The following is a 22,795-nucleotide window of genomic DNA, read 5'->3' on the forward strand; positions in this document are numbered from 1 at the left end:
CTGGCTGCTGGTATCAAACACGGCCCCACATCTGGAGACTGCAGAGGACGTGTCCCAGACTCTGTTTTCAGTTAAGTTTTATTGACGTTTATTAAACTGGGTCCAAGGGTTGAAGTGAATTATCACTCATGGAAACCCAATGTAGCATCTGTTCTTTGGGCTTCAGAGTTTATTTATTTTTAATTTAATTTTATTTTTTTCCCCCACCAGGGGGTCTTTTTGTGGGCTCCAGTGTCCCTTATTCAACAGTAGGCTGACAGGAAGGGGGTAAGGAGAAGGGGGAAGACATGCGGCAAATGTCGTCGGGTCCGGGAATCGAACCCGCGACGGCCGCGTCGAGGACTGAGGGCCTCCAAACGTGGGGCGCGCTACCCTCTACGCCACTGGAGCACGCCTCGGCTTCAGAGTTGTTTGCTCCTCTTTGTATAAAGAATATAAAGCTTTGTGGCCATATGTATGTCAAAGCTCAATCTGTTCAAACGTACATAAAATCTCTTCAGCTTTTCTGCTTCTTTTCAGGCATACAAATTTAACCAGGGGTTTGACATGCTAGTGTGTTGTGATTCTGCTATTCACCTGATACAGGTGTCTCAGTCGGAGTTGGTGGTGGAGGGCCAAAGGTTGTATGAAAGCTCTCCACCTCACCTGGCCACTCAGTCGGACTCTGCCACTGCACCACAGAGTTCTGCCCTGGGCCCAGCTCTCCCTTCTCACCATGAGGGATAAATGGTAGATCTGGCTGCTTGTTGGGCGGCTCCACCGTCACCTCAGTGTCAAACTGGTTCTCATGAGGCCACAGTGACTCAGTGGGCTGTGGAGCAGGTGGCTAGAGGAAAACGGATGAGCAAAAGAAAAAAACAGTCAGGTTCTGATTCACCATGTCAATCAGAGCCTGTGTGTGTGGTTTAACTGTCAGACCACACACACCATGTTCCAGTGCTATCATCACAGCATCCATGTAATTCATCCATGCATAAAATAGCAACAGTCACAAACAGGCCCTTCAGGTTCACTGACTGCGCCCTATTATTCTTGTTTTTGCTTGCCATCTGCTCTCTATCTGTGCCACACAGGTAGGACAAGAACAGAGAAAAGTTTCTTGGTAAAACTTTACTTTGATAAACCTGATGGATGATTTAATCTAACAAATTTCCATATTTGTGGTGCTCCGTTTACAGTTTGTTAGGCAGTTTTCCTGGTGTAACTTGATCTGTTGACCGCACCCACCATCTAACAAAAGCGCCATTGCAGGATGTATTTTTTGTGGTCACCTAATCCCAGTTCAGTATTTGCAGAATTCCTTATTTGTGGATTTTTCAGTGGAATTGAACTCCAAAGTAAGCTCAGGAAATTTGGTTATTTGCAGATTTTTGTATGCATGAAAAATATTGTAAAGGAAATGCAGCTTGGGAAGCTGAAATATCTAAGCACAATGTTACTTGCAGAGCAACCAATCAAAGAGCCACAGTCCTTTTGCTTGGCTGTACCCCTAGTAGAGGAGATAAGGACGTTAGATTCTGTGGTGGTGCAGAGATCATTTCCACTGGGCGTATTAATCTACATCAGAAGATATTTGATGTCTAATTATTAAAATACTGGATGCATAAAACTCACGAACAGCTGAGGGTCCAAACCCTCTGAATAAAGCAAAGTGTTGTGACTGGTTTTCTGTTCAGTATGAGGGAAGGTTTGTCAGCTAGATAGCAAATAATGATTTCTATTAAATCAGGGGTCTCAAACTCCAGTCCTCGAGTGCCGCAGTGCTGCAACATTTAGATGTGCCTCTGCTGCACCACACCTGAATAGAATAATTAAGGCTCTGGAGAACTGATCTGCACAAGATGGAGGTATTTAAGTCATTTCATTCCAGTGTTTTGTACCTGTGGCACATCTAAAAACTGCAGGACTGCGGCCCTCGAAGCCTGGAGTTTGACACCCCTGTATTAAATTATAGTTTAATCATACAACACATGATCATAAATGGTGATAATACATAATATGACTAGTAATGTTACCCATGTGTTTTTTGCTTCCGGGATCTTTTTAGACTCGCTGTCTTCTGGTCTGTTCGGATGGGTTTCCACAGATGAAAACAATGATTTTGGTCTAAATGGTGCCGTTGCATCTCGATCACAAATCTGCTTCAGAATATTATTCTCCAGAACTATGCCAGAAATGAAAAAGAAAATAGTTGTGCCAAAAGAAAACACATTTTGTTTCTCATGACAATAGTTAAGGTGAAAAGATGTACAATTCTGCTGTGAAAAATAATAGACCACAACGTGATGTTTTAAATAATGCCAAAATTCCTTCTAAAAACAAAGCAATAATTTATAATGTAAGGCCAGAAGGCAGCAGCCCCCAACATGAACAGGAACCAGTCCTCCTCATTCTGACTGAATTCACTAAGGACATTTACTGTTAAAACAAAACTTTGAAGCAATACGCGTTGTTAGTTATTTCTCAATTATGGTCTTTAATTCACAAGACTTGTGCATTCCATATAATAACAGACAAAATCATTAGTTTAATGACATTTAGGACAGCTACATCAAGAAAATCCTTGGTTTACAAAGTGTTACTATAATAAAACTTCCAGAGAAGAATCCTAGAATGTTTTAGATCAAGAACAGGAATGGGTTAAAGGAAGGCTTTTGAATGAGAAAGATGTTCAAAGTTTTGGTAGTATAAATTTATCACTATGCATACTACTGCATAATGATATATGCATGAAAAATAAGGTAAAGTTGTGTCCATCTTATTCAATGTAAAAGATCAGGTTCTTAATAATAACTACATTGAATGCTGGGATGAATAAAGTACTTCTATTCTATTCTCAAAATACGGAATCCACAAATAAACCCCTGATAGGTTTTGTTGGTCTTCTGCCTGTAGTTTTCTTAGCTGCGCCCAAAGTAAGAACTGATTTGCTTGAGAAGTTTTTAACAACTGGTCCATATTCTCTGGTGAACATCTTGCAAAACAACTGATGCTTACTGTTTACATGCATTGTTGTGCTGACTGAATTGGACTTTTGTTTGAAATCTGAGCCATTCCACCTCTTACAATGACAATAAAAATGAAAACGACTGAAGTCATGTCTGTCCTATCAGACATCCTCTGCCTGATGCATCACAGAAACAACTTTCCAAGGAGCTCATTGATTTTCACTACCTTCAAAATAAATCTGGTGCATGTATGTGATATTTACATTAGATTGTGTTGTTTGTATGACCCTTCTAACTAATCTCATATATGAACTTCAGAAATTGTGTCTTCTTAATAGTAAACACACTTTAGAACAATAACAAGGAACTGTTGTGTATTCACTCACCAGGCAGCAATAGGAAGTCATCAATAATGTAGACATGTTCTTCTCTAGGATCAGAGGCGACGGTCTTCATCTCACTCAGGAACTCTTCATAAACAGGATCAGTCTTGTTCACCACACCTATGATCAACACCTCAATCCCCTCTGCATGGCCTTCTGAGGCTGTCTCTTTAAACTGCACCAGATCACGCTGATCTGACTGAACATCCGTTAAAACAACAGCCACTTTCCTCACATGGGGTCGAGAGTCTCTGAACACCTTCCTGGCTTGGAGCATGGCGCTGCCGGTGAAGGTGCCCTCGCCCAGGTAGGGCATGGCTCTGACTGCAGCCTTGATCTCCTCCCTGCTGCGCTGCTGCTGCAGGCCGACCACCACCGTGTTCAGATGGCTGTAGAGCACCACCCCAACGCGGCTGGCCTCCTGGCTCACAGTGAACTGGTCAATAATCGCGTTCACAAAGTCCTTAACCACCTCAAAGTTTTCTGGCCCCACGCTCTCAGAGCTGTCAATCACAAATACCAGTTCTAGTGGAATCTCTCTGCACATGACGCCACATCCTAGAACACAGAAAGGGAAAAGTTAAAGGTTTAAAACCTTTATGTACACAGAGAAGATTAGATATCAGGAGTTTGTATCGCTATGCTCTGACTTATACAAAAAACATCAAGTCATAATTTGATATCTTTTGGACTTCACTATACAGTTTGTATTATAGATCAGTTTTATGTACTTGAATATTTCCTGCTAACACAACAATAGTTATTTAAAAATACACCCCTTCAGAGTTTTACCAAATATTTCCTTTATGATCTGGATGACTTCGTCTCTCTGTGGATGGGAAACAAAAAAAATTTAAAAAATTAAATTAAGTCCATCATTAAGCCGTTTGTCCCAGTCTGGTACTAACCGAAAGTCCTGGCTCTCCTTTTTCTCCAGGTCTCCCCTAGAGGATTAGAATAGGGTTATGAACAATATCATGACTGGAATATAGGCAATAAGAAATAAAACAAAGTTATAAATACTGTGGAAAAACACTCATACATACCAAGCAGAAATATTAGGTTGGTATAAAATTAATAAGTGCAGAAAACAACCTGATATCATAGATTGAATAGTGATTAATTAACTGGCCCTTTAAACAAACTGAACCTGTCATGTTACCGGTTTTCCAGGAGAGCCAGGTGGTCCAAGATCCCCCGTGTCTCCCTTTTTCCCAATATGTCCAGGAGATCCTTGACTACCCTGTAGTATAAAAGCCTTCCTTAGCATTTTGTAGCACTGGTAAGTGAATCCAGTAGAAGTCAGGTATGAAATTATTCCCACCTGCAGCCTCAGAGTTACTGTACCTTCTGTCCTGAGAGATCCGCTCCTGGAAGCCCTCTTCGTCCCACTGGACCTTGAAATCCAGGCTCTCCCTGGAGATAAAGATGGATGGATTGGTCAGACTGTCCAACGCATCAGATCACATGGAAGACTGAAGATCAATGGGCCAAACTGAAAAATGATTTTCTCAAAATGTCAGAATTCACCACCCTGATTGGGCCCGAAGGTCTGACCTTTTCTCATAACAACATGAGACACAGAGGCTCATTCAGACCCCATTACTGTTTCCTTCATACCTTTGGTCCAGGTAGTCCTTCTCCTGGAGGCCCATGCATGCCAGGTGGGCCAGCCTGTCCTGTAGAACCCTGTAAACCAAAGATATTCAGGAAACCATTAAATGGATTTCTAGAATTTTAAAAATCAAATGAAACACTTCAAAGGGACACACATTTTTGTAATTCCCACTCTGACCTTTGGCCCAGGAAGTCCAGTTCCAGGAGGTCCTGATGGTCCTGGTACACCAGGTAAGCCTCTGTCACCCTGTCAAAAAAAGTCAACAAAACAACAAAATTTTACCACATCCACCTCATAGGCAGCTCAACTCTCCAGTATAGTGGTTTGTAAAAATACTTTCCAAACTTTATTGAAGTTTATGAATTTATAAAACACAGCTTACCGTTGCTCCCGGTAACCCTTTTCCTTCAGGTCCCATTTCTCCTCGTAGTCCAGTCAAACCTGGCAAACCCTGGAGATGGAGTCAAATATGTTTAGACACTAATCTCTGACAGGTACTAAGCAAAACATGACTTTAGTACACCCCACTGGCCTTCTATTACCTGAGGTCCAGGCACAGAGTCTTCCTTTGGCCCCGGCGGCCCAACGGGTCCAACACTACCTTTGCTTCCCTGGCAATGGAGTAGGAAGCAGTCAGAATGTCAACATGAATCAACAGATCTACTGCAGATGAAAGATAAGAATGCAAATGGCTTGAACTTGTATGGCACTTCTTCAAGTCCAGAGGACTCCAAAGAGCTTCACACACATTCACACACTGATGGTCATCAGGGCCTTGCCTGCTGGTGATGGTCAAAGGACCCACCACCAGCAGGCAAGCCAGGTGAAGTGTTTTACCCAAAGACGTCTGAGACGGATGGAGTGTAAATCAAACCTCCGACTGCAGGAATAACTCTGCAAGTCAGCTGAGCTCATCATACCAACACTGCTCAGTCCAACTCTCATAAGAACGGTTGTAAAAGGCAGAATGGGAAGATGTTGTTGTGATAATGTGCTGATGGGAGAGTACTGGAAAGAGCAGGAGCTTCTTAAAGAGACAGAGGCCAATTTCAAGGCATCAAACTGTGAAGTTTAATTTCTTTCAAGTTAGATTTAATATATGCAGTATTTTACCCTGGTGTTAACATATACACAATAATATATACAATATTTCCCCCGTTAATGAAAAAAAACTAAAAGCAAACTTAGACAAAACACAAAAGAAACCAGGAAGAACCCAGAGTGAGAGCGACAGTGGAGTTCAGTAGAATGAAACTCAGACACCTAAATAAGTGTTATTAGTAGAGTTTGCTTACCATTAGTTGGATTTGCTTAAAATCACAGTAAAGGCAATTAATTCTGCTCCTTAATCTACAAATGTATTTTCCTTTCAAATTAGGCTCTGATTAACAGAATAAACGTCTGCTGTGAGAGAAACATGTAGAGGTACTTGAGTTAAACTGAAGAAATTCCAAGAAAATATTATTGTTTGGGACATGCCTAATTCTAGTATAAATATGCAGGCTTTAGGCAGCTCTGTAAGTACGGGATGGTTATCTGTTTATTTTACCTGTTAACCAGTCAGTCAGTGGAAACCAAACTGTTTGACAGGCAGAACCAGAGCAGGAGAGGCAAAAGGCCCCCGGTGAACAGGCACCTCGTTGTTTGCCACAGAACTGCATTTTGAAAGTTTTGGACCTCCTTTATACTGAATAAACTACAAACGCACAATGGATAAATTGAGTTACATTTGCCTTTAGTTTCATCACTCTTAAATTTTTTTGGTTTTTCATGGGTAAATAATCTGTAGAATCTGTGAAGATATTACTTTGGGTCCAATTATTCCCACTCCAGGCTCTCCAACAGGTCCCGATGGTCCCACAGGGCCTGGCTCTCCCTGTCAGGAACAACAAAACTAAAAGGATTAATGACAGGAAAGACATGTACAAAATCCACCTACATAAAGGTTGGTAATTCTATATAAATGCAGAAATTATCATATCAGTGTTATTTATGACTGGGAAGGTCGTTGTTCTTGACAAATCTTTAAAATATATCTATTTATGTTTTTTAAAAATCTACAATTTGGTCAGGGTGTTAGACAATTGAAGTAAATGAGACTGTCACTGGTTCTGTGTTATGATTCTATGGCCTTTCACCTCTAAAGATTTATACTCATGTCCTTTGGAACCAAATTAAATAAGGCAACACTGAAAAAAAAAATCCTAACAGCCCTTATTAAGTCAGTGATGGTTGAGATAAGTTCACCTTCCTGCTTTGCATAACATTCAATTTACATCAGAGGGAACAAAGTTAATAGTTTCTTTTGACAATCATTGCAAGTGTAAAACAATAAATAATATGAACCTTATTTTGAATTCAAAAAACATGTCTATGCTTTTACTACTGTCATTGTTTGGTGAAATGGGAAATATGCTACACATTTGTTTGAAATCATGTAGAAAAACAAGTAAGGTTTTTAATTATGACATTTTTCTGATGCTCAGAAAGTTTCCTTGAACCCATCAGTAGAGCGGGGATCTCTGCTTCAACACACTTGCGTCAAATAATCAGGTCATTAACAGAACTGTGGTGGGCCTGACTGCACTGAGGAGGTAATGCAACCATTTAAGGTGTGTTGAACCAGGGACTCATCTAAAAGCTGCAGGGTACCAGCTCTGGAGACCTGCATGTGAGGATCCCTGCTTTAGAGCAGGGTTTCCCAACCCTGGTCCTGAAGCCACACTACCCTGCATCTATTAGGTGTTTGCTTGCTTCAGTTCAGGTGATTTCAATTGGCAGGTGTTTGCTGAAACATCTAAAACATGCAGGGCAGTGAGCCTGAAGGACCAGGGTTGGGAAACACTGCTTTAGAGCATTCTGACATGTGATCAAACATGTGATCAACGCATTTGAGTGCAAAATGCTGTTAATGGATGTTGGAGCTAGAGAGGATTTTTTGCTTACCATCACAGTAAATCCAATTCATTTTGCTCCTTAATCTACAAATGCATTTTCCTTTCAAATGTGGCATCAATACAGGGGAAATAAACAGGCTTTCACGTATAAATGAATTGACTGCCAAAGATGTATCGTTATAAACAAAAATATTAATAAACTGAATATAAACATAGTTTTCCTCTATCTTTGTGCTGAGTTTTGATCTTGAATTAACATTAAAGGCCAGAACTCATCTACACCATTGCAATTAAGTTTGTAAAATGTTTGTATTTTTCATTAGTAATCTTTGCAGTATCACATTTAGAGCTATCAGCTGACAGAAAAACAGGCAGACAGCCAATGGTGGAATTCATCCACTTTTGCTCCTATTTACTCCTTAAATAATTCCTTCAATTCCATTACATACATCTGTATGTGTCTGGTTTTCTTCTACCTTTGTTCCTGGGTAGCTCCGTCCAGGAGGTCCAGATGGGCCCGTCATTCCTGAGCTGCCAGGCTCTCCCTGCACCAGGAAAACATCAAACAGACAGGCTTTTGTTACAAGCACTCAAGCACAGCCATTTAGACCATGTGGAAAAAGAAAAGATGTGATCATCTGTATAAATAAATGAATCAATATGAATTAAAAACCACTGCTATTCATAAACATCGAACGTTAGAGCTTGTGTTGAAGGAAATCTCAAGTGGCCTCCTGTGGAGAAGCTCTTGGCTCTTCAGAAAACATCTAGCTCTTCTGCTGCACTGGCTCTTTCTGCACTTCCCTCATCGCTTTGTTTCTTGTTACCACTGACTCCTCTTCTAACCAGTTTAATATTAGCTTTGACATTAACTGCATCGCTGCATCTGCATTTGTTAGCTGTGTAGGATAAAAGGTCAGCTGCATAAACATAAACACAAGTGTGCATAAACTTTAGGTGAATGGCACAGTCCATGGTTCCTGCTAATTTGGCAAATCTTCCAAGTCTTGACAAGAAGCAGGTTCAGACCTTCACACTACCACCATTATGTCCTTTTTCCTAATTCATTTTAGTTTTTGTGCAGATGTAACTGGTTGCACACCATCATTAAACAATCCGCTTTGGTCTCACCAGTCCAAACAGCAATTAATGAACAAGCAGATGGTTGGTTGTTAAAAGGCTGAAGTTGTGGGGAAACGTAATAAGATTAAGTTAAACTAAGGAAATCTAGACAAGGTGAGGAAGAACAGAAACACAAAGAAGAGCAGAAATCAGAGAACTAAATAGTCCTTACACAGAAAATAACAAAAGACTCCCAGTGATAGAAAATAACAATTCACAAGGTGAGAAAGTTAGTGAAGAAACAGGAGGAGCTGGAAAACGAGAAATAAATAGAAGCAAGTGAATAAATGGAACACAGATAACCGAACTGGGAACTATATGAAGAAAGAAAACTAATACACAATACACAGAACACAGCACACCTGGAAGGTACAAACAAGAGAAACTAATGTTACAAAAACAACTAAAAACAAACGTAAATGAACAAATTATAACTAAGCCTGTAAGAATCAAGCTGCTAAATTAAAACCTGAGATAAAAAAGAGAACTTTGGAGTCCAAATGATGATGACAGGATGAGAACCAAGCCCAGATTAATTTAATCTGGTTTTCTGACTAACTGCAGGTTCCCTACTACACTTATGAACCAGTGTCAACTGTAGAGAATTAGGAGTGGAGAATTATTGTCAGAAACTTTCTTTCAGCCAGCAGACCAACAGGGCAGTGCAATATGCGGGGGAGGGGCAGCACCACAGCTTCATGCTTCAACCAGCTACAGGAAGCATTTTTTATTCTGTCATTTCTATATCATCTCAACAGATAAATTCACAGACATTATAAATGTAAATAATTTTTGTAGTTTTGAAACCAAAACATTTACAAACATTGAAACACCTTAAAAGACCGATATCTACTGAACACTTTGGTAATAATATCACTGATATTGTGGAGCTGAATATGATTGGTTCTGTAATAATAATAATAATAATTGGACCTGTTCTCCGTACCTTAGCTCCAGCAGGTCCAACGGGGCCAGGAGAGCCTGACAGACCCCTGGATCCTCGGTCACCTCTATCACCCTGAGACATTAAACATCTTATCACAGATCATACACACCACATTGATGTGTGTGTGTGTGTGTGTGTTTGTGTGTAATACCTTGTAGAGACCATTTTCCTGACACTACATTGTGGGGACCCACTGCTACTTGTGGGGGCCAAAGACTGGTCCCCACAAAGGGAAACACTGTTTTTGGGTCAGGGGTCAGATTTAGTACTAAGGTGTGAGTTGAGTTTTGGTTAAGGTTAGGTATGTAATGTTTAGGGTTAGGATAAGCATAAGGTTTAGGTTGTAGAAATGAATGGAAGTCAATGGAAAGTCCCCACAAAAGTAGCCACGCAAACATGTTTGTGTAGGTGTGAGTGGGCGTGTGTGCATGTGGGGTGTGTGTGTGTGTGTCTTGGACGAAACATCAATGAACTGGAAACATTAGCTTATTGGAAAGAAACAAAGACAAGAAGAGAATATGAAAGAAAACTGTCTTTCCATGCACCAGAGTATCTGACAAACTTTACTTCCTGAGCCTTCACTGCTGCCTTACTTAAAGCTTGAGCTGCAGCTCAACAGCTGATGGTCAGAATGTTACCTTTTCTCCAGATGTGCCACTTCCTGGTGCCCCCTGTGGCCCTTGGGGTCCTTGTAAACCCTTTTCTCCCTGGTGTCATCAATAAACAAATAATACATAAAGCTATACAATCCCATGAAAAAAGTAAAGCATTCGGCTTTTGCTGTTTTATTTACTGTGTTTTTTAAATAAATAAAGAATATATTCTAGATATCCAGATGTGACACAAATCAAGTTAGGCTGAGAGCTGACCAGTCTGGAAATGACTAAAACACTAAAACTGTTGTGTTAAAACCAGGTGAACAACAGCTGAGTTATATTTCTATTTTGCTATTATTTGTTTTATCCTGACAGTTATTAATGATTGTGATGTGAATTTCATGCCAAACTTCATTTCAGCTCTGACAGTAACAGATTAATGTCATTCAGCAAGATTAAGATTCATTTTGGGGTTTGGACTGCGTTTTAACTGTGTGTTTTTCAAGAGAAATGCACTTTCTCGCAAAACTCTTCAAGCTCCTTGAATGGTCTAAATTTGGTCACATGATGAAGTTTTGCTTCAAAACTTCAGAGTAGCAAACAACATTGAAGAAGGAGGTTAAAAATAAAGCACTCATATATTTACTGACTGTGTTGTGTTCACAATCTGAACACAATCTGAAATCTGGGGGGAAAAAAAGGGGAAATTAATGAAAAAATGGCACTACCGCAGAATAAGTCAGTATTAGTCTATAATAATAATAATAATAATAATAATAATAATAATAATAATAATAATAATAATAATAATAATAATAATAATAATAATAATCTAGATTTCCCATGGGTGCTCTTTTGAAGAATTCTAATCAGGGGCTTGACTAATATTTGAAATTGAGTCTAGAATCTAGATAAACATTGTAATATTACTGTTACTGAAGTATTTTAGGTATTGTTGTGTAATTTCTTCATCTCAAACAGAGTAAATATGAGCAAACATTGCAGTGGGTGTTGAATCACTACAAATGAAACAAAATATTTCTTATGTTTCATTTAATTTTGTCTCATGTTAATTTAGCACCACTATGATTATATATCAAATTACACACAACCAGTGTTTCATCTTCTTGCTCCTTTTTGTTTCAAAACACTCGATGGCACCAGCTGACCTTTACTCAGCTGGCATTATGAATTGAATTGGACTACACTGTGTTACAATAACTAGATTTAAAATTTATGAAATTGACATATAATCTTTATATGATTATTTTATATTGGACTGATCTGAATGATTATTGCTGCATATGAATCTGATCTGTCTGTCTAGTTTAGTGTTTTGAGAAGATACATTTCCATGTTCTTCATCATGACACATTCATAATAATCACTAAAAGGGAAATTTGCCTATACAAATAAATATTGGAAAATGAGCATCCTCCAGTCTGAATGTCAACTTAAAAAACACAGAATTACCTTAGGCCCCTCGATTCCATCTTCACCAGGAATGCCGGGTATCCCAGGGGCCCCATCAGGTCCCGTCTGGCCCTGAAGATCATTAGTCCATCTGTAGAGTCTGTTCCCATCAACTTCATGCTGGTATTTAAACAAGCTCCGGCTCTTTTACCTTGGGCCCTGGTTCACCTGTGCCTCTTTCTCCTTGATGACCTGGCTCTCCAGGAAAACCTTGGTCACCCTGGAAAAGAAAAAAAAATGGAATACCAGCAATTGACTGATATGATGAGCATATATTAATTATTTATATTCTGGTTTTAAAACATGAAAGAAGCAACAAAGAAGAATGTAGCATTTTTGTTGCTTGTTGGCAGTTTCATCTTTCAGTTGCAGTATAGAATGGTTGCAAGGAGGCACAATGTTGAAATAAAGAAATAAATGAGTTTGTAAAATACTTTAAATGCAAAAAGACCAGTTACTCTGGTAAAATTGCTTAAGGTTTGTTTGAGACAATTGAAATAAACTGAACTGAATCACTGTGTGATTTTGAAGTCCTCAGGAAGCTTATGGTGTCCACAAAGCAACAGCCTGGCTGCTCTTTGGAAGCTTATTGTCAACAAGGTGTGTTCTACATGCATTTAAGGTGTCTAGCAAATGTGCACAGATAAAATACAGTGGTAACCAGAATCTCTTTTTGTTAGTTCAAAAGACTAAAAAAAGTCTTTTGTTAGTCTTTTGGAATAACAAAGTTTTTTGTTAGTCCAAAAGACTAACAAAAATTAACCAAACAGACTGTGTCAGTCTGTTTGGTTAATTTAACTCAACGTTAGTTGTTTTTGCTCGTTGCTTTAACTTGTTTGTTTTGCACTCTGTGAAGCTTTGTCATTTTAGAGGTGCTGCATGAACAAAGTTGACTTACCTACTTACGTAGACAGCCAGAAAGGTGTAAAGACAGACGTTATGCTGACTACTTTAAAATCTTTAGATTAAATTCTGACACTGACCTTTAACCCAGCTGTTGCCAGCCCTGGAGGTCCTCTAGGACCAGAGGGTCCAATGGGTCCTTGTTCCCCCTAAATACCAGGGAAAAATATTTACATTTAAAATGTTAAAATCCAAATGTACAGAGGTGTAGAATGTACAGTTTTTGTTGGCCTCGCCTTTTCTCCTTGGACCCCTGCACCCGGCGCCCCGGTCAAACCCGGAACCCCAGGTGCGCCTGGGTCTCCCTGTCAGTCAGAATGGCATGTGATGGTAAACTGTGACGCTTTTCAGTTTTATACAATATGAGCTGCGAGTTCAGCCACAGCTAATTATACCTTATCACCTTTGTGCCCATGTCCAGGGGGTCCCAGGCTGCCTTTGGGGCCTTCAAACCCTCTGCCACCCTGTAACATACAGAAAAACTGTGAGTTGTATCAGACACTTGTGTTAATTGTTAAAGTTCAGATTGACTCAACAAATTCCAGAGAACTTGCCTTTGGTCCTGCTCGACTGTCCCCAGGGAAACCACGAGGCCCTTGTATTCCCATAGGCCCAGTCGGACCCTGAACATTAGAACCAGTACAAAACAAAACCAAACATTATTCTCCTGTGGAGGTTTATTGTTACACACAGTCTGTAATCGGTCACCAAGCCTAGTTAAAATGAATGTTTCATCAGAGTAGTAAAACTCCAAGAAATAGCAACCTCAGCAGAAGAAACGTAAGAACATGTAATGATATGTGTTCAGTCACTTACGAGGGAAAACTAATAATAATAATAATAATAATAATAATAATAATAATAATAATAATAATAATAATAATAATAATAATAATAATAATAATAATAATAATAATAATAATAATGTCCTTAAAGTTCTTTAGTTCTCAAAAGACTACAAGCAAGTAGCAAAGCAAGTAGTTAATTTAAAGGGACAATATTCAACCCTCAGTTTCAGTTGTATTATTATAGTTTCTTATATGATGTGATTTTCAACCATTTACATGCCTATTAGGATTTTAAATGTTTTAAGTGCTTTCCTTAATGTTGTACTGCTTTTGTAATTTGTAATTGTGCTTTGTCAATGTTATTGTGGTTTGCACTTCAGGGCCACCGTACCAATACCTAATTTCTGACAAGATCAAAATGGTCCCAAACTATGAAAACTTTCGTTTGCCTTGAGGCTCCATAGTTAACGCTGTACCGTAAAAGATCAAGAATTATTTTGGCAAATGCTTCCCGCTGTCAGATTCGCTTCCTTATAAACGCAGTTTTGCCGCGCCAGTGTCATTTTGAAATAATTCCTGTATCGGTCACGTGACTTCCTGAAAGCAATACGTGCACAGACACAGATTTTTGGTCTATGGGCTTGACGCAGGTGTTGCTGAAACATCTAAAACATGCAGGGCAGTGAGCCTGAAGGACCAGGGTTGTTGCAGGACCCATCACTACTGAATATCCCAAAAAATTCCACACAGGCCTTATCAACATCCACATCGGAGGCCAAGAAACCCTCAGACATGTCTGAATTAAAGCAGTTCTACAAAGAATAATGGAGCAGAGCTCCTTCACATGGTGCAGCAGAGACTCAGTGGCAGCTACCACTAACACTGGAGGGAAGTGATACCTCCATGAGGCTCACACAGTTATACGGTTTGAGGGACAAAGTCATTTTCACAAACACTCAAGTTGCTTTTTTCTTTTAGGAAACAGAATCAGAATTTGAAAACAGAATTTGATTTTTCTCAATTTATATTTGCCTCATGTTAAAGACGGTTTCAAAATTTTAAGCATTATACAATAAGTGTGACAACAAAGGAAACTGGCTGTCATCCATCCATCCATCCATTTTCTGTCTCTAATGGGGTCGGGAGGGTTGCTGGTTCCTCTCCAGCTACATTCCGGGCGAGAGGCGGGGTCACCCTGGACAGGTCGCCAGTCTGTCGCAGGGCAACACAGAGACATACAGGACACACACACACTCACACCCAGGGAGAATTTAGAAAGACCAATTAACCTGAGAGTCATGTTTTTGGACTGTGGGAGGAAGCCGGGGAACCTGGAGAGAACCCACGCATGCACAGAGAGAACATGCAAACTCCATGCAGAAAGACACAGGCCAGGAATCGAACCCAGGACCTTCTTGCTGCAAGGCAACAGCTCTACCAACTGCGCCACTGTGCAGCCCGGAAACTGGCTGTACCGAATAACTTTTCACAGAACAGTTATGTGTTAACAGTATAACGCTGAGAACAATAGAAACTTTGGAGAGAAGTAATATTCTTCTCTCCAAAGAGAATAATAATATTCTTCTCTTCTTCTTCTCTTTGGTTAACCAAGTTAACCAAATTTGGGTAATTTGGTAAATTTTTGCCAACTGACCTGACTTCCTGGCTCACCAGAACCCATCGGACCAAGTGGACCTGGTCTTCCTTGGCTTCCCTTGTCACCCTGAAAGAGTCATTAATTATAGGTGCGAGATATTTCAATGCATGCCTCGTCTTCCCAGCCCTCAGAAATAAGTGCTTTCTGAATCAAATATTGAAAGAATCTATAAAATACCTTGGGACCCGGGGAGCCAACACCGTTTTCTCCTGGGGGTCCAGGTGCCCCCCTTGTTCCTGGATCACCCTTTTCAAACACCAAACAGGAAGATCTGAATCGCATCTTAGCTTGTGAGCAAAATAAATTCAGAGTATCCAAGACTTTTTCAATAATTTTCCTACTTTAGGCCCCAATGGTCCCTCCGGCCCCGGGTCTCCTGGTGGCCCTCTGTCTCCCTGGAAAACAGAACATAGCAAAGATTTAAAAACAAGAGTTGCTGCATGCTGAAATGGTTTCTTTGCAAGTTGTAGCAAATGAAGTCACCTTTTTTATCTTAATGTAATTAATTTATTCATGTAATACTTCAGTCGCAAACAAAAATGACCATCATAATTACAGATAACAATCAATCGATAAATGTGACCTTAAAGTGCAGAAACGTACTATGACTGTTGTTTTCCTTCTTGCGCCTTTGATCAGGTTCAGTCAGGTTTGGGTGTTTTTTTGTCTAGAATTTGTTTTTCACATCTTTAAAATGGTTTCTATCCGTATCCTGACACCCATTTAGTAGCTTCTCATAGTAAACCTGCAACACCCTCACACTGCGACAGCTTTATTTCTATAGCACCATGAGACATTCTACACTGTGTTATTATTTAAGTCCCTTTGGGATTAATAAAGTATTTTTGAATTTGAGGAATGCTTTGAGGGTGCCTTTTGAACAAGCTGTCCCTATAAACTTTCACTAGAGCAATAAAATGTTCTCACTCTACCATGATCTTGATTTTATTGGCCTTGGCTGCTTTCCTGTGTAACAGATGAAGCTATAAAGTGAGCCATTACTGCCACCTGGAGGATTTAGAAGGATATAACTCCAGACGAGAGCTGCACAATTTCTGCCCTCCAGGACCTGTCAGTCATGAAAATATTAAATCACGAATTATTTATTTTGTGTTTTATATTATAGCTAAACTGATTTTATGAATGGTGCTATTTTTTATCTTACTGCATGTAAACATTTGTTGGCGTCAGTGACATAATCGTCAGTCAAATCCGGACAAACCCATGTCCGCAAAACTGCATTTTGCGGACATGAGTTTGTCCGGGATTGACTCACTTTTAAATTAGGGTAGTTTGGAAGCTCTAGTCAAGCAGCAGACGAATCAGACATACAAAATGAAAACTCCACCGAACGACCAAAGCCAGGATTAGAAAGAAAATCATAGAGCAAAGTCCCATTAATAAGTGGAATAATATTTCCTTCATGATAAATGATGATCACCAATATCTAGCTTTAAAAGTCCATTAGCAGAAACAAAGTTTTTGATAGCTGTTCCTCACTGACTGTATTAAGTAAAGTATGACTGGGAAGAGCTTTTTTTTGAACAATTGGTGATCTTTATATCTTTTAATTTCTTACTTAATGTATTTTTTAAATAATTTCAATCCCTAAAAGTATTAATGCATTTAGGAGGGGATTTTGGATCCACACTTTTTCACATCTTTTTGTGAAAACAGAGGTCTTGTGGTTATTGGTCGTCTGCTCTGCTCTCCCTCTGTCTCTCTGTTAGAGCAGACCAGCAGAAACAAAGTTTCATTCTGGTTTTCACTGAGACAAATCAAACTCTCATAACTCCATCATTGATGTCTAACAGACTTGATACTTCATGAACATCAAACCAAAAAACCTAAATAAAGCTTTGGCGGCAGATGTAAGTAACAGTCCTGGGAACTAGAGGCAGACTATATTAACACTGAACATTGTGGAACTGTGATGATGAATCCTGTTGTTTCAGTGACCTTGAAAGGGGTAACAACCATTTAAAAAGACAGGGAATAGATAATATGCTCAAATCCTCATCCTCTGGAACAAAGTCTGCTCAAAGACCCCAACTAAACATTGGAAGCTTGGATTCCCTGCTTTAGAAAGGCTACATTGGGAACAGGATAAGATCTAATCCACATCTCACATTCCACAAGTGCAGAGCAGGAGATGAACTAAGAGTCTGCAGCACACATGGCAGACAGGAATCTTTCAATTACTCCACACAACCAAATGAGTCTGTTTCCTGCTGGAAGGGAAACCTCAGTTGCCGCTCGTTGTGGGACAAACATGATTTTTGGAGAAAGTCTTCACTTTAGCACCTTGTCTACATAAAGACAAGGAAAAATGACATAGCAACATCCTTACTCAATCTGGTTGGGAACATTTTTGCTGACCTAGTTTCATTTGACCTTGGAATATTTTTAGTACAAAGATCAATTCATGGTTGCTTCAATGACTGCCAGGAGTCCAGGAAGTCATGTCTTATACTCTAACCTTTAACATGCTGAGTTTTAATAACAATAATAATATATTTTATTTGTGCTGCATGTTACATGGCTAAAATCTCAAAATGTTTACAGACAGGTCAAAAAAACTTTTTAAAAGATTGACATGTTTTACTATAGAAATGTCTTTAGTCCCTTTTCTAAAGCACTCTTTGGGTTCTGGTGCTTTCAACGTATCAAGAATGTCATTCCACAGACAAGAACCAGTGGGATGGAAAGCTCTGTCCCCATGGGGCCCAATCAAGTTTGGATGCAAGCAGTAGTGTGTTTTGTAGGGGGAGAAGTTCCATTTCCATACATACATGATGATGAGTTTTGAGGGAGATGCAAAGCAAGTGAAATGAGTGAAGGACAGTGAAGGACAGGAGTAACATGTTCACATGTTCACACACTAACTGCAGAGTTTTGGACATATTGGAGACTCTATAGACTCTTGGAACACATGGTAAGGAGCTGTGCATTACAACAGTCCAGTCTAATAGACTCAAAGGCATGCTACAGTTTGATCTGGTAGGATGAGTGGAGTCCTAGTTTGGCAACATTATGAACTTATTGAAGAAGATTTAGCAGAGCTGGTTAACATGAGATTCAAAGGTGAGATGGGAGTTCATTGGAACTGGAGAATATAGAGACCAGAGAAGATGATGCTAGTTAGAGATAGAAGAATGCCACTCAGACAACTGGTAGAGGTAAGAAAACTCAGCTTTTTTAATACTTCCAGTGGGATCTCGAACAAACCCAGGCTCAACAACATGTAGCTCTGGTGACTCAAATGACAGTCAGCATCGACAAGGAATACGCAACTCAGGATAAGGAAATAAAAGACTAAATACCTACGGAACATGATCAGAGAATTCTTAAAACATTTATATGAATCATAAGGCTTTAAAAGTAACTTACATAAATACATTTTGGTAACACAAAATCCAAATCCCCACAGACTGGATATGGTGGGTGGAGGGTGAGGTGGAGGGCACCAGACTCATGGGGACGTTAAGACTCCACACAAAGCAGGTATCGGCATTTAAGCTAATAAATAAGTTGGTCTTTAGTTGTACAAAAAAACACTACAAAATTAAAAAGATCAAATGATGAAATGTGTTGTTCTTAATACAGCTGACAAAGGTGAATAATTTAGCTGCTTCATTCTGATCCCAGTGCTGCTGTCTTCATCTTAATTATTTATATGAATCATAATGATTTAAATTTGACATAAAGACATTTTGGTTGTATTGTCCAGCCATGATTGTGCAGTGCCTTCCACAATCCTGTGGAAGGCACTGCACAGGATTGAGGGGGTCTATTTCAGAACTGCTGCAAGAACAAAGACTTTAATCTGAGTTCATGTCACAAAACTGTGACAAAAACAAAAAAATACAGTTTTTAACTGTATATACATGTCACTATTGCTTTAGATATGATCATAAGTCTGTTTTTTTACTGTGCTCAGCTGAAACTTGCGTGCTGACAAAAGATTATGCAAAACATGTGAGCAAATCATAGAACAGTGATCTTGGGCTTTGTTTAGATAACAATGATACAACTCAATTCTAAAGAAAGTATAAGTTGATTTTTATTAAGTCCATTTAAATCCAAAGGTTGTTAATTATCACGTATATCAACAAACCCTGCTTAAATTCAACATCCAGGAGTCACAACTCTGGAATGTATTGGATTGTCTATTAATAATTTGCAACCACATATGAAGATTGTTAATCAAAGTAATATTATTTAGACATCACCTCCTCTCCTTTATGGCCTGCTAATCCAGCAGGTCCAGCCACACCCTGTGGAGAAACAAAACAATATCTAAGCTTTTCCTTGCCCTTCAGTGAGCCTTTATCACAACAGTTTATTGATATAACACAACAATAATGCCTACTTTTCTTCCTTTTGCACCAAAAGCTCCAAATTCGCCTCGTTCTCCCTGGAATATGAGCACAAATAGAGGAAGAGAGAGAACATCTTTTGAACCCAGACACTGAGTCAAGTCAAACTGACTGAAACCAAAGCTGCTGCTTTTTGGTTACAACTGGCTACATCTGGATCTTATGATGGGAAGCCATTGACCAAAACATGACATATCTACAAACAATTGAACCAAAAATATGCTGCTTGTGTTCGTAATGAAGAAATTTGCATCACGTACAAATTTTCCATAAATATGTTATTTAGAAATGCATACCTTTTCACCTTTCCTGCCAAGTCTCCCCTGTCAAAAGAACCAGCTTACATTATTATTTTTCCATCATATTATACAATCCACATTATCATTAAACATTGCATTAGTTCAGATTTCCTGAAGTAATGTCCTTTAATGTTATTGCCAGTTTCTTGAACTGTAGTGGACACATATCACTGAGCTTGCTTGAAAGTAAGCGAGTTGTCAGGCTTGTGGAATGCTAACAGTGGCTCAGAACATTTTAACAAGTTTTACACATTCTAAATTCAACCTGAAATTGTTTAAATGTTTATAGTGGTGGAATATTTGTGTACATTATAATCTAATCTTTAAAAAGAAACCACATAAATACTGAGTTATTGCTGTTCTCTTAGCCAGGTTTGTCTAAGACTTGGATTGTACTAAGGGGACTGAAGTGTTGACTGGATTTAAACTTCATATCGTGTTAATGCAGTTACAATTCCTCCAAAAGAGAAGCCGTGGTTCTTTCCACCCACCACCTCGAAGAGAGATGAATGAAGCTATGAATATGTTATGCTTGCCTTGTAAGAAGAACTTTGCTTTTCCTGACACTGCTTCAACAGAAAATTGTCTCTTTTACATTTAGTATAGTTCAGTTGTACATGTCAGAGTAGGAGGTGGACCTTCATGGTCAACTGTGGCTTAGTTGTAGAGCGGTAGACTTGCAGTCTGAAGTTGATTTTGCTTTAAGGTACAGTCAGTGTGCTCCTGGTCAAAGCACTTAACATTAAGTTAATCTGTGGATTGGTGTCTAAGTGTGTGTTTTTGTTAGTGTGACGTTATGACCAGTGAACATTACATCTCCTAGCTAGTAATGCCATCATAGGAAAGTAGCAGGAGAAGATTGAAATATTTTGAAATACCTCAAGGCCCGCCATTCCTGGACGTCCATTAGTACCAGGTTCACCCTGAATTTAACGAATTCAAACAAAACAACACGTCAAAAAACTATTTATAAATTGATCCAACTAATAAACAACAGAAAATGATGACAAATCTCTTACCTGAGATCCCTTTGGACCAGGAGCACCATCCAACCCTGTCTTACCTGGTTTCCCCTGAATCAAAGAGAAAAGATAAGAATCAGATGTGCAGCCAAGAACTCCAGACTGCAAAACATATTGATCATTTGTCCTGGTATTATTGCAGCATAAGAGCATTGAAAATGAACAGGCAAAGGAAAACAGCACTCTGGGATCTCTGTAGTCTATAATATTAGAACCATCAAACAGGGAATGTCTTTGGAATGAAGAAGGTTTCTCATGGTTTTTGAAAATTTGATGAGATCCCTAATGTAGAATGGTGCCTTGCCATTTAGGCATTGGTATGTGAGGAGAGAGTTTGTGTTGAGTCCTCATGTGTAACAGGAGCCAGTGGACGGAGTGGAGGACGGTGGTGGTTTGGTCATCTGTGTTCCCTGGTTAGCATCCTGCTTGTTCTGCTCTGGATATGCTGGACCCTCTGAATGCTCCTGCTACCAAGGAGAGCATCGCAGTAGTCCAGCCTGGAGGAGAGGACTGCAACATGCCTTGAATACATAACACCACAATAAGCTGAGTACACCTGCCCTTGGGAACCAAATCTCTGGGAACCACACTGTGGAGCAGTAGACAGCAGTGGACAGTAGTCAGCTGCCTCTGTTGTGGGCTGCTATTATTTAATGTATATATATTTTTAAATAAATCAGACACTGCCAATGTATTTAAGCTGATTTCTGCACCAAGAGGACAGATACTTAACATTCCTGCTATCCTGTGAACCGTAGAGCTTAAATAAGACCTAACAAACCATGCTTGCTAAGCAAACACCATCTCAGTTCTGTTAGCAAATCCATAAATACATAAGTGAATAAGATGACATTAAGTATGCCTCCAATGCGACACTCGAGTAAAGGAATGTTTCAATGCTTTTAGAAGTAATGTCAACTTTTGTTCAGCTTCAGTTCACACTCTAAAACATGTGGGCTGGTCAAACCTGGACTGAATTATTCTACATGACTATTTGGTTCCATACATTACAAAGTACAGTAATAAAAATAAACATTCAATCCCTGCAGGTCTAATATACATATGGCAAAAAGTACATTTAAATCAGTGACCTGTCTGTGATCTATCTCCAACACAAGCTGGAGCTTTACTCATGGTTTATCCTCCATCACTGAACTTTCTTTCCAAACATTTCCCTTCAGCACTGCCTCTGATAAATTCAACCCACTAACAATCTGCTACACTTGCGGTCTGGAAATAATGTCCCATTATTTAACATCATTCACTTGAATTGTATTAATCAACTGCACCTGCAATTAAGCCACCAGCTGTTGAGGATGAGAGAATATCTGACTATACCTTTTTCTAAAGAACATGAAGAACACCTGCAGACTGGGCCATAAAGCTGCTACAGAACTAGTTGCATTTAAAAGCATCAGCCAATCTCTGGAATCCTAACAGAACCTAACAGGATTTTGGAGCTCATGACACATTGATCGTCATTTATTCATGTTGCAGTTCAATTTGAGGCTCAATCAACCAAATGACATTTCTCAATCTGTTATTGTCCAGTTTTTGGTGAGCGTGTAGGAACGCACAATAACACAGAGACTAATTAACCAATAAATGGAAAAACATGACATAAGAGGACTGAATTTATCGATCAATCTACACTAGGAAACCATAATCCTCACACAAAGTGTAGACATTCTCACAATAAGAGGGCAATAGTTCCAGAGTTCTGGAGCAACAACACAACAACACAGTCTGGTCACAAGATGAGTC

At 39.3% G+C, this 22,795-nt stretch overlaps 1 protein-coding gene across 1 annotated transcript in view; it reads right to left on the reverse strand.

Moving 5' to 3' along the window:
- Positions 1–22,795, reverse strand: part of col28a1a (collagen, type XXVIII, alpha 1a) — a 40,677-nt gene that overhangs the window by 3,692 nt on the left and 14,190 nt on the right. The window contains exons 6-34 of the mRNA XM_044139290.1: positions 21,029–21,082; positions 20,888–20,932; positions 20,007–20,033; positions 19,704–19,748; positions 19,564–19,608; positions 15,673–15,726; positions 15,509–15,577; positions 15,329–15,397; positions 13,441–13,509; positions 13,282–13,350; positions 13,123–13,191; positions 12,967–13,035; positions 12,135–12,203; positions 11,984–12,055; positions 10,553–10,621; positions 9,915–9,986; positions 8,323–8,391; positions 6,757–6,825; positions 5,492–5,560; positions 5,332–5,400; positions 5,127–5,195; positions 4,952–5,020; positions 4,679–4,747; positions 4,494–4,574; positions 4,240–4,275; positions 4,124–4,160; positions 3,335–3,889; positions 2,016–2,164; positions 577–826 (exon numbers count right to left, since the gene is read on the reverse strand). Of these exons, the coding sequence (XP_043995225.1) occupies positions 577–826; positions 2,016–2,164; positions 3,335–3,889; positions 4,124–4,160; positions 4,240–4,275; positions 4,494–4,574; positions 4,679–4,747; positions 4,952–5,020; positions 5,127–5,195; positions 5,332–5,400; positions 5,492–5,560; positions 6,757–6,825; positions 8,323–8,391; positions 9,915–9,986; positions 10,553–10,621; positions 11,984–12,055; positions 12,135–12,203; positions 12,967–13,035; positions 13,123–13,191; positions 13,282–13,350; positions 13,441–13,509; positions 15,329–15,397; positions 15,509–15,577; positions 15,673–15,726; positions 19,564–19,608; positions 19,704–19,748; positions 20,007–20,033; positions 20,888–20,932; positions 21,029–21,082 (2,557 nt within the window). The remainder of the gene's footprint in view (positions 1–576; positions 827–2,015; positions 2,165–3,334; positions 3,890–4,123; positions 4,161–4,239; positions 4,276–4,493; positions 4,575–4,678; positions 4,748–4,951; positions 5,021–5,126; positions 5,196–5,331; positions 5,401–5,491; positions 5,561–6,756; positions 6,826–8,322; positions 8,392–9,914; positions 9,987–10,552; positions 10,622–11,983; positions 12,056–12,134; positions 12,204–12,966; positions 13,036–13,122; positions 13,192–13,281; positions 13,351–13,440; positions 13,510–15,328; positions 15,398–15,508; positions 15,578–15,672; positions 15,727–19,563; positions 19,609–19,703; positions 19,749–20,006; positions 20,034–20,887; positions 20,933–21,028; positions 21,083–22,795) is intronic.

The sequence above is a fragment of the Gambusia affinis genome, linkage group LG14 (assembly GCF_019740435.1).
Source record: "Gambusia affinis linkage group LG14, SWU_Gaff_1.0, whole genome shotgun sequence".
Taxonomy (NCBI): domain Eukaryota; kingdom Metazoa; phylum Chordata; class Actinopteri; order Cyprinodontiformes; family Poeciliidae; genus Gambusia; species Gambusia affinis.